We start from the raw sequence: 12,716 nt of genomic DNA, 5'->3' as shown, positions 1-12,716 counted from the left end.
CGTGTTGTTGATCACTTACTCACATTCAAATCAGTTTACAATTTCCGCTTTTAACCTTTTGAAATGTCTTAACCTCGACACAGAAGAAAAAATCATCTTCAGAAAAAATTCATGCCCTCACCATCGCCCAGGCCCTCCGGTATTTAATGCCTTGCGCAAAATCAATTGAACAGGTAGACGAAAGACAAGCGAGGAACCACGCAACCTGGCTGTCACTTAGCGCCAAGACAAACATAGATCGCGTGTTTGCTACCGAGCTGCTCATTTTATGCCGCTTTGGGGTCGATGAGCGATTGCCGCCGCAAATCGATGCGTTTTTGCCGCGGAATCGAAAATAGTTTACCTGTGTTATTAGTAGCAGAGACGTATCTAATAATTATGACTGTGATTAAAGAATGTTTGCGTTCTATATAGTTTTCCTAAATTGTTTAGCTTGTTTTTAACAAGAGTAGCATTTTATTGGTGTATTTTATTTTTATTTTGTGTTAAAATTGTCTGATTGTTTTCAAGTGGATACAACAAAGGTTACCGATGAAAGAACCGAATTTATTGTCGTGGCCAGTTTATACACGAAACATGTTGCTTTTAGATTTTAGAGCCTCAAAACCATCAACCGTTTACGTGCTGAAACATTATTCCCGCGATGTTTGAGCTTTAGACAAAACAGAAGCTAGTTCTCTACCCGCCATATGCGTTTCGCTTGGGCGATAATTAGTCCATTACAAGGCCAGGTGACGCAATGTGCGGTAAATCGGGGCCCGTTTGCCCGCTAAGTTTGTTGACCGACATCGGTCTCGCGTTCGACACTTGTGTGGCGCATGCGCCAAACATGGAAAAAACAAAATTGAAAAATTAAGCGGCAAGGTTGCTGCCTGCTAAACCATTGGAAAGCAAGAACAGTTAAATCTTCTTTGCCGCTTGGTTTTTCCAATCTGCAGATGAAGTATTGAAAAATATGTCGTTATATCATTGTTTTATGTTTCAACCATTTGTCTTGGACTTGAACTAGATTTGTTTTTGGATCTTGGTTCTTCAAAATGCTTTAAATCTTATTTAATTTGCGATATTTATGGATATTGTTAGTTTTTCATGCAGCGTGTAATATTGCGTGGATTTGCCCCTATTCAAAAAACTTTTACTACGAACCGTCTGTCAGCCGTGGGTTCGAACCCCACAAAGATTTAGGAAACATCTAATCAGACCAAATTACATTTGTTCTACCGCCGTCTATATTGTGGTTTTACTTATTTGTACACTCGAGGTAGCCTACTCCACAAAAAACTCATTCATCCTTATTTTGAGCCCACATGTTATAAGTACAACTGCAAACAAAGACTGATATTTTAACGTAAAATAAAAAGTACAGCACAACGAGCGTTCCAATCACCGCATTGCCTTTGTATGTAGTCCTGGGGCATTATTATCCAACGTATTCGAAGGCAAATACGGCGAACCGCGAGAATGTGATTCCGTTCTTGTTCTGTCGACACAAGCAAATACAGTAGCCTGGCATGACACATAGCCTGTTAAGAAGGAAACTAGTTAGCACGAAGTTAATCTGTTAAAGATGTACGGGGAGACGGGATGGCTGAACGGTTGCTCGGCTCACGGGAGTTCTACTTTGCTGAAATCGAGCAGCAAGCTTGAAAATGCTTTGTTTTAAAATTCTGCGCGAGGGGTCTGATGCTAGGTTTTTGTTGTATGTTATTATCAGTTTTTTATGGTAAAGTACCATCTTTCTGGAAAAGTTGTAATATTGCACGCGGTATGTTACAAATTTTCGAATATGTTCGAAAAAGTAAGGCCTTCGAGACTGAATTCTACAGGCAAGTTATCTCTCATATTTTCAAGCTACAAGAAAGGGCAGCCTGTTTTAAAATGGGTTTATAGCTAACAACTTTAGCATCATGCGATAGCTTGCGGATAACAGTTCAAAAAAACGGAAAAAATACAGTCAGTCCATGTCAGTTATTTCTTTTAAGAAACTGTCTTATGGCTTTGCTCGTTAAGCAACTGTATGTAAATGTTGAAGCTTTAACAGTCACAGAAATGATTTACAGCACAAGACTTTAATTGCTATTGAGTCCACAAAGATTTCGCTAAATACGTTTTTTTTGATAACTTGCCTACAATATAAGTTCCATTTAATTGACACACGCGGCAGATTTGCTTTGCAACATATTACAATTATACAGTAAAATTATTTTGTGATGTACAACTGTTTATTTTTTGCTGCCTGTATTTTGAAATGTAAATCGCTTTGAGCTGAAATTGTTGTAGAAGTTGCTTTAAGTTTTGTATGCTCAAGCCTAACTTGTGTGAATTTTAATGCACATGTTGGCTTAAAATTCAGACTATGTTTTAGTTTTGTTCTTCGCTTATTTTAAGTATTCTAGTAATCAATTTTTGCGCATAAACTGTAGTTTCAACACAATTTGCTATCAGTATAACAGTAAAAGAGATTAAAGAAGGCAATTCTCGCACAAAAATATATACACGATTAATTCTGCACACTTGCCAGTCAAAATGGCCCCTTGGAAGATCAAAGGGTTTTAATATGTTTGATCATGCTGGCTTAGGTAGACTGTTTGTTTACTTTCGTCTGGTTAACACGAATTAGGACAAACATTTTCAACATCCCTGCATTGACTTCTCGAACTCTTGGGCCTGCACGTACATAATCCAATTTGTCCTTGTCTGTTTTCGGGTTTAGTTGATTCAAGGTCATGTTTGATATTCTTGAGTTAGATAGAAGCGTTTTCCCCAAGCAACCCGTTTCTCCTAAGTTTGAATTAGGCTACTCTTCTTTCGTTGTCTCTCTCTTAGGTCAAAGTTATGCGATTTTTTGACTGCTTTTTTTTTTGAAAAATTTCGCTTTGTGTTTGTTCTAACTAAATGGTATAATTTTGTTTCTTTGAAAAAATGTTTTTTTAGCGCAACCCGTTGAACACAATGACATTAGATACACACGAAAAGCTAATAAAAAAGTGTGTTTTTTAAAATTCTTTTCTATCAGTTTCTAAATATTTGTTTCTGAAAAATAAAACTATTCTGAGTTTTTATGTGATAGCAACTTTTTTAAGTCATTTTGTTTAATCGTCATAAAAATGCGTTGGCGTTGCGTGGGGTCCGTGAATACTTTCCATGACAAATACCATCAACCTAATTAAACGGAAGTCAACGTTACCCGGCGTTTGATGAAGTTTTTATTGACCCACGTCAAAACTGTGATGATTTGCTGTTTTAACTGCGCTTGGCAAAGTTCACACCCCAGCCTATTTGTCTAAAACTTATATATTTTATAGTTACTTTCAGTAGTGTTATACGTTTCATTCCGTACCGACCACAATATAGGTTAAAGTTCAAAATGGTCCAGATAAAAAACTTTGTCGACAAAATTTACGAAAGCTTGCCAAAATTTGGCATAAACAGATAAATAACCGCCGTTGGGGGCAAAAGAATGCTTTTCATGTGTGTTGGAATCGGCTGCAAGCGCTTGGCTGTCTGACTGACTCCGGGAAATAGGCGTTGACAGGAGCTAAGCACGCAAGCGCCTGGTAATCCCAAATTTGTCTTCATAAACACCACTTCACTCGCCACACCACAACACAAGCGAAACTCTAAACTTCCGAACTTAAAAGTAGGTTATGTTCTTTATGTACTCGTTTATGGCTAAGAGGGTTTAGAAACGATTTTTGAAAGATAAACTGTTCCTAATTGGTCTGAATTTAAACGCGCGTATGAATTTTAACGTCCTATTTTCCAGTTGCTTTTTTTCATAATTTTGTTGACAGGTTTAGTGCTCTTGGGTTCAAAAACTTGACAAAATAGTTACGTTATACGCACCAAACACGATGAGCTACAACGAAATATTTTAAGTATCGGTGTAATATTTGAGTATCAGTGAATGAATAGTAAAGTAATATTCGGGTTTATTCGTTTTTCGGTTGGCGATTTTGTGCCAATGTAAAACACAAAAAGCGTCGCTTCAAACATGAAAGAGATTTTACAATTTAATTTTTTCATCTATTTGTAACATTACTAAATTTCTATTTTATGTGGCATGCAGATGTTGTATAAATGTTGAAGCGAAATGTACATCATTTGCAGAAATGGTAAAAAAACAATAACGTGCAAGTACACAGTCAACGAACGACAAGGGTTGTATTATCACGAACGTTATTGTTTTTGGATCTAATAACTTCGCTACTGAAGATTTGTCACGTTTTGTGTCTGTTGAAATTTTTCGTTGAATGATGGCTTCAAAATTGCGATACCCTTTTCCAAAATGGAATTCAGAGAGGCTCGTTATAGAGCAGCGGTTCCCAAACTGGGGTCCGCGGTCCTTTAGGGGTCCGTGAGGCAATTTTGGGGAGACCGCGAAGCGGTTGAAGTAATTTTATAATCTTATTTGGCGTCAGTTTGTGCCACTAAATAAGTTTAAATCAAAGTAGAATTGAGAATTGACTGTCTCCATTGCTAAACAATGGCCTTTATTGAATGACAACTATCAAAAAATGCAATTGTTCGCGCACAATCGTAATGTTTTTTTTGTCCTGTTTGTGATGTCACATGCTGTTTTGGATGATTGTTATGCGCAATTTTGCATAACTGGCTAAAATCCCGCAATCAACTTTCGTTTGTATGAAATACACATTTAGGCTTAAGGACCGCGAGTAGTGATGCACCGAACCCGCCTAAAAAGGTTCGGGCCGAAACCGCATATTCGGCCACGAGGCCGAATAATTTCTGCCGAATCAGGCCGAACCTAAAATCCCCGTTTATATGAATGTTTCCAACTGAACCTTGCGTCGTTGATGCGAGTGAAGTGAATTATGATAAATCAAAATCACTTTCACACTGCGGAAGTTTTACTAAACTTGTAATATTTTGTAGACAATGAGGCTCGTATTTTATAAACACAACAATTAGTTAATTTATTACGTTTCGCATAGGCGAAAATGATAGTTTAGGCATTAATTCCATGCAATCAAAAAGTTCGGTTTCGGCCTAATTTCCAAAAAAGTTCGGGCCGAAACCGAAACATCGAAAAACAGCGTATTCGGCCGAAATGTTTCGGCCAACCGAAACTTCGGTGCACCACTAACCGCGAGCCCTCGAAATAATGACAAAGGGACCGTTTTAAAAAAAATATGAAAAAGTTTGGGAACCACCGTTATAGAGAGCAGATGAAAAGTTCAAAACGCAAGTTTCTAAAATTCGCTTCATTTACAGCAAAACCACATTGCAACATGAGATATTATCATCCTTATTATTTTATTTCCGTTCATAAGCAAATGGCTGGGGGTTTGGTTTCTTTATTGGATTATCCAATTACTTTCAACAGCTGTAAGCATGTTTGGTGTTTGTTTAATCGCGCGCAAAGGTATATATGGTTTACTGGACGCGAACCAGGCCTACTTGGGCCTAATGCAAAAATAGGACTTTATTTATGTACAGCACGGAGCAAGGTACAAACTTTAGAAGTTTTTATTTGACTTATCCACTTGAATTTAACCTAAATGTTGCGTTGAATAATGTCAGTCTGTGATTGCAGATGCTACCAGCTGTAGTGTTAAGTAATAACCTTTTGTCTACTGTGTATAGTTTTTTATTTTTTTATTGAACACATCTTTTTAAATTGTTGCATTGAAAAATATATTGATTTTGTTATAGAGCTCGAAGTGTCTTTTCATTTCGGTTTTCCTTTCACGTTAGTGCGCGCAGTTGGAATAATTTTGCTTGATATAAAGTCATTTAGTGAGGCAGGATCTGCAACATCATGACGAAATTGCGATTTTTTCAGACCAAGACCTTTTGAGCAGTAAGGTGTTAATTGGTAGTGAACAGCCCCACGAAACATTCCGTTGTGTTCGCCAAAAAAGCAACTCACACCCCTAACCAATCACGCCTTTCCACGTGTCAATCAACAGTCAGTTACCAGGCGGTAAATAATGGTGCCAGTCAGTTTTTTAAAGCCTGTTGTCATCTTGAAGTTGGGTTTGTAGTAAAAAATTGGTCCTTGTTCATTTTGGCTGCTGCAAACTCAATAAAATAGTTTATTAAGCTTTGTTTGTTGATCTGTCCACAAATTCGTGTGGTTTTATCCTATGCAAATCGGTTGAGTTTTATATTTGTCCAAACTTTCCTGGTATATTTGTGAAGAAATAAAGGTGGATTGGAAAATGTTGCAAATAGCCAAACAATCCGGGATTTATTGGCGAAACAGAAGACAGCAGAAGTCACAGGGTCCAAAATTTGCACAAAACATCCATATATGCCTTTTTAGTGATTTAAATGTTATTGGTCCCTCTTAAAGTTCTCATTTTTTGCAGACAAACTACTGCCGGTATTTTTTGCTGTGAAAACTGTTATTGTTAACGATGAACATTAGCAAGACTCTACGAACAGTGTGGGTGATTGCAAGTATCATTCGCATTGTCCTGTCAGCGGAAAGCAACTGGTGGTAAGGAGCATGTGTGTGTGAAATTATGTGTTAAAAATCTTGAAGTCAAAGAAACGTGTTTCTTCAATTTTTCAATTTAACCAATTCAGAGGCGTACAACCTGCGGCCGCTGATAAAATTTATGCCACCAAACAGGTTTACTAAAGGTATATGCTTATGGAGACTGCTTTGCTAGATATTTGGCTTTTAAAACTGGTCTAAAATTATTTTTTTGAATTGAAAAAATAGGATTTAAATAAATAAAGACCAGGTTGACATTTTATTTTGGCTCAGTGGACACACTACTGCCGTTTAAGAAATAAAAACATGTGTTGTGGGGAATTGGGTGCTCCTGTACAAAGCAAAACAGCGCTGCCGGGGTTCCTTACTGTTTTTTTGTTCGTACTAATAGCAAGTGCGTTAATGGATTAATATAACTGGCTTGAAATTCGCCCACTTCCATAACAAGATACTTTTCTGCTCTACAAAGTACGAAGTGGGTAACGTCTTAGATGAAACTGAACATTGTTTCGCTTATTGAAATCGAATAAGCAGAAAACCGATCTAGACAAACATCTGTAGCTTGTTTTGATCTTTAACGACAGTTTACTGCGTTTCTGTAGGGTAATGTTACTATCCAGCGTTCATTAAAATTCAATAGCTTTTAGGCTTAAAAATTATTTATGTCCCATACCGTTATACAGCCTTATTACTAAATCCGACCTGTCAACGCGTCTTAAAGCAACCGTCAAAATCACCCAGCAGTTAAAATAGCAGAGTCCAACCTATGCGTTAGTCATGGGAAAGTCTTTGCATGAACAAGTGCATTGGTTGGAAGCCGCCGCTGATCTTCTCTTGGCACGTCCGTATGCGGTGTTGACAGCCGTTATGTTTGTCTAGACGTTTGTGATGCTGAGATCGGCAAGATTTTTGCTTTACGACGGGGTTAGTGGTCCTAATTTACGGTCACATCAAGGACAGGTCACGTTCTTATGTTTTAACCAAATGCTACTTTTAGTGCGTTTTTATGTGGAATAGTTAAGGTATGTGGCTGAGGAATTTGAATAATGACGTAATGACACTGTTTTCCCACCAAAAATTCAAATTCCAGTGGGTTTTCCAAATTTGTTTACAAAATTCCTCAAATACTTGTGTTGCATATCGGTTTAACTGACAAAATAAAAAATAATTCATGTTTGACCTGAAAATTGTTAAAACTCTTACTCCTTACCCTCGAAAATCGCAGCATTTTAGTTTCAAAGTTGGATGTGCAAGACTTGAACAGCGGTAGCTTTACCTAATACATCTTGAAGTGCGTGACGCTTTTAGCTGTGTTTAATCGCGGAGTAACTTTGGTGGTGACTTAAAAGTCGATTACCTTCCGTCAACACTGAAGAACATCTGTGCAAATCTTTGCGTCGTAAACCCATAATGTCTTTTCGTGTACACATGTTCTGTTGTGTTACGATTAAATCGACACCAGTAGCACCTGTGCGAGTGCAATCTCAAGAATTCGTTGGTTTAATGGCGAGGTTGTAACCTTTGGAGTAGGGAAGGCTTTTTCGTATATTTGTGTGCAAGCACATGTTGGATTTGAAAGCCCTCTTTTACTTTGATCCCCCAGGCCAGTCAATGCTATGTTTTTAACCCCTGGCCACAATTGCCGAATTCCTCTGATAATATTTTTTTGCTATGTTTGACCCAAGAGTGTTTGTTAAAATTGACTTTAAGTTGACAACATTTAGTCATTTGAAAACAAAAAGTACAACAAACTAATATCACGAAAAAATATATCTAACCCACACAGTCTAACGAACACGTTTTTGAACGCCGCATTAGCATATTTGCCTTGTTGGTCACAAGTCAAGAAAGCCACATTGCCTGGATGTATTTGAGTAAATGAAACACGGGAGCTAAAAATTCAGACAAAAAATTCAGGTAACTTTAAACACTCTTTAACCCCTGCAGTCTACGTTGTAATTTCCTTGTACACCCTGCCTCCAACATCAGTCCCCTAAAACCCCATTAGTGTGGGGTTTGGACCCCAGATCCATGCTTCCTTTTCCCACCATCAATCGTAATTACCCATTTGCACATCCTTGCGATACACATTTTAGGGGTATCACGCGATTGCAGCCAGACCGAATACGCTCACGGGGGCTCGTACCTTCTTCGGCGCCGTCAATCTTTATTTTTGCCTGTTTGGCGCCTTTCGGTCAATCCCAAACCGCCGTCCGTCTTCGGTGGCCATTTATTTAATTCTCGGCGAATTCCTTAACTTTTGCCCACGCCCTGTGGTTCACCTGCCTCTGAGCACCTGGTCGCCTTATTTGCACAAACATCATATTTTTTTCTTTTCTCCCACTGGTTAGCACTACGTGTCTTTTTTTTTTTTTTGAAAAGTTTTGGAATCGTAATTTTGACTGGGATATGATATACTGCGTTGTAGGATCGTATATTTGCGAGTTGGTTAAAGTTGACAAACTATTTTATACTTTATATAAGACTGGTGTTAGGCAACGCTTTGCATACAGGCTCTCCTGGTAGGTTACATTGCGAGACATTTCAATAAAAATCGTCGTTTAAAAGTGTCATTTAGGAAAGTAGAATAAATACATTACTAATTCTGCAACTTCACTGCTCATATTGTCACACAGAACATAAAAATGTCATTTTATTTCACACTAATAAAATGTTTCCTACGAAAATGAACATGGGGCCATAGACTACATTAAGGATTATAAGGAACAAGCAAATATGACCTAAATGTCAATGGCAATATGGCTGGATTTTCCTCATTTATTGTCGTGTAACCAACACTTTGTTATTGTTTTACAAAAAAGATGCATTCCAAAATTGATTTCTTTGTTCTTTCCGCGTTTGTGCGTCATACAGTATTTAAAACCTACCGTCGGCTTCTGTATGTTGACCAGTTGTCTTTGCCCACGTAAATTTCCCGTCTGCCTATGCTAGACATCGTCTACTGGTCGACTTTATAGCCAAACAACAACTGGCCATTTTGGCGAAGATCCAGGCTGTAAAAGAGGGGATAAAGTAAATAATTCCCGAAACTCTTTCCCTCGTTGGTGAATCGGAATCTTGGGGTAATGGCCTCCTGGTCAGATTTGCCAGTGTATTGACATTGATCTATTGGCCAGTAAACTTCTAAAGAGCCGTGTCATTTTCGATTGTGACATCACAGAGTGAGCGTGTGGGCGGTCGTACGCATTTTTGACTTTAATCCATCATCAAAATTTCACACCCTGATTTTGAAGTGCAAATTTGCTTTTGATTATTCATTGCGACGTTTTTACTTAAATAATAGTCATGCGTTTGTGATGTCACTATACCTAAAACCAAATTTCGAAATCGGAAGTAAAACGCTTTTTAAATACCATACAAGGTCATCAAAGAAGCGTTTAGGAATATAGTTAATTTTTAAAGGTAACTTTGCCTGTATTATTTTCACGTTGAATGCTACAGGGATTGTTTAATTTTTCGTAAACTGTTTGGGATTTTTTTTTACTGTATTTAGTTAACCCCGAAACTGGGCACAACGACCCCGGCGTCGAAACAAAAATAACTTTGGCGCCGACCCAAGCTTTAATATCTTCACCGGGTCATATTTATCTCACAATATTCGCTTTGGTTGTGGCTAGTTTATTGCCCAGCGTGGGTGAACGTCTAGCGTAGTTAAATCTCGAAACCCCCTTGTAACCGAGGTCATCTCTTTCAAACTGTCCTGTTAAACTGAATTCATGGCTGGGATTTGTGCGAAATCCTTGAAAGTGGTTTTTATGTAAGGTTAGGGTTAATACCTCACGGCATGTCGCTTTAACATGTGTATTAACGAGACGATCAAAGAAAAATGATCATTATTTTAATTTTATGTGAGGTCATTTTCAATTGATGTGGGATGTAAAAGACAAAACGCACGAGATTTGACAGGTGCTGTTCCGGTTTGGTAAATGCCAGCTTGTTTTTATTGCCGTTTAAACTTGAAAACGCTGTTAGTTGTGGTCGACGAGACTGAGCGCTATATCTTTTTATACGGCACCTGGATCAGCCCAATCTCTGTTGTCAAAAGAAACGAGAAACAATGAAGCATTTTAAACAAGTGTGACATTAACAATTTCATAGGGTAAAATGTGTTTGAACGGAAATTCACTGCTTAAACTCTCAGCTGGGAGCTGCCACCTGATCGTCACGTGATCGCGTAAATCACTATTTGCGTTGACGTCACAAAGAGTTTCGCGATCAAAGAGTCGCGGGTTGGGTGGGATTCGCTGCTCGCTTTCAGCTGACGATTCGGCTTCCGTCGTTGACGGTATCTCAACCTCCATCGGTCACTTAGCATTGGTGATAAACTTTTAATTCCGCCATGACCCGGTCTGGCCCCCCGGACGCCTCGTCGGGTCCTTTCATGTTGCGCGATTTTGATGTGGGAAAGCGTCGCTTTTTACGGTTTTCCGTAGCGCCGAATGCCCGAACCAATAAACTTTATCCGGTGCTACAGAAATGCCGACTCCGGGCCCTTGATGCGGCCTCCCAAATATTGACCCCTTTCCTTAAGTCACAATGTGCCTGTGTCAGTGGGGATTAACTGTGTCCCAAGAACGTCAGAATTCACCCTCTATTTTACCCCCCTCGGAATGTTTACCCTGGTATCAGGCAGAGAAGTGTTCTATTTTGGTTTCACTGTGTCTTCGGGCCTAATTGAAGCTCCGACCTAAAATATTTTATTTTGTTTGATTTAAGTGAAGAACGGATTCGCCATTTATTTATGCGGTGCGCATGGTGTAAAAGCTTTATCGCTTTCTTAGTTAACGTTGCATCTGGGCTCAGCAACAGCTAGTTGTCCAACATGCTGGCAATCTAATGTTTCACTACTAGACGTTCCCACAATTACTTATCATATTGTGAACATTAAACGACAAAAATTATCATTCCATATGACGTCAAAAGAATGACATCTTCAAACAATAATTTCATGTAACCCAACCGACGATTTAATGATTCTTGTCCTTCCACTTTCGTAAAGAAGCCTATTAATTTAACTACGGCGAATGTAAGTGTATGACGTCAGCCTACGTACTAAGTTTCTGACGTCAGGAGAATGACGTCATCGAACAATAATGTCATTTTAGTAAAGCACAATATACACTTTTTGTGTAGTTACCTCTCTTTGTAATCTACGCAAATATATTCACTATATGACGTCAGCAGAATGACGTCATCAAGCTGTCGTAGATCAGTCTTCTAGTTATGTTTTGTCGTAGTTATCGTCGCATTAGTGAGTCAGAGTTAAGATGTGGGCTTACCAGTATCGCAGCAACCGCCATTTGTTTACCGCCAAACGTAATAATAATGTCTGAGACGCGGCTTGATCGAATGCCGACTCAGGGAAAGTTTGCCATCGGGGTACGAAGTTCGTTTGATGCGCTTGAGGTAACATGTCTCAACTGAAATGTGCCACATTCTTTGTTGCTGCATTAGTGGGTTTGCATAAAAAGTTTAATTGTAAAGGGTTCTCTCACTCAATAAAAATGGCTGTTTTCTGTTCAAATTTTGGTGGGCTTATCTCTAATGTTACGTAGCATTGTTTGATAGTTTGTTTACCTTGCGTATCACTATGTTTTAACAAAAACATGAATATATTCTATGAATTTCGTAATGTTAAAACTTGGTGATATTTGGAGCAATGATAAACTATATGATTTCTGTGTAGGTTGCTCTCTATCCCCACCTACGACCCACGGCAGAACCAGACTTCTTACTGCAACTCACTAGGCCCACTGACGACAAATGAACGTCAATTCTGTCTTAAGTATCCGTCCATAATGCACAAGATAAGCGATGGTATAAAGCTGGGCATCAAGGAGTGCAAGTACAGCTTCAGGTACATTATTTATCACCAACAAATTGTAAAAATCGTGCAGGGTCCCATAAAAAAAAAACATTTCATTTTTTTACTGTTTAATGCGGGTTTGTTTCTTTTATTCTAGAAATGCTGGGTCAAACTTTTTGTTCATATGTATGTAGAAAGATATTTGAACGTTGTCCAGTTAAGTTTAGCCTAGGTTAACCAAAATGCTTCAAAAATGTGAATTATATTTTTTTGAAGTTCAAATCCTAGTTTTTAAACGATTTGCCGGACTTTGTTATTTAAATTTAAACAAAATAATTAAAATCATTGCAATTACCTACCGGCGGTTAAAATTTCCTAGTGCTGTGATTTCGGAATCACGCGTTAAAAAAAGCCATTTTGGCT

At 38.4% G+C, this 12,716-nt stretch overlaps 1 protein-coding gene across 1 annotated transcript in view; it reads left to right on the top strand.

Moving 5' to 3' along the window:
* The window catches only part of LOC145202733 (protein Wnt-3a-like), a 31,074-nt gene that overhangs the window by 5,437 nt on the left and 12,921 nt on the right, over window positions 1-12,716 (top strand). The window contains exons 2-3 of the mRNA XM_080075780.1: window positions 6,336-6,466; window positions 12,174-12,344. Coding sequence (XP_079931906.1) covers window positions 6,384-6,466; window positions 12,174-12,344 — 254 coding nt within the window. The 5' untranslated portion in view covers window positions 6,336-6,383. The remainder of the gene's footprint in view (window positions 1-6,335; window positions 6,467-12,173; window positions 12,345-12,716) is intronic.

The sequence above is a fragment of the Phallusia mammillata genome, chromosome 7 (genome assembly GCF_965637545.1).
Source record: "Phallusia mammillata chromosome 7, kaPhaMamm4.hap1.1, whole genome shotgun sequence".
In the NCBI taxonomy this organism is placed as follows: Eukaryota; Metazoa; Chordata; class Ascidiacea; order Phlebobranchia; family Ascidiidae; genus Phallusia; species Phallusia mammillata.
This window is presented reverse-complemented; position numbering and strand designations above follow the sequence as displayed.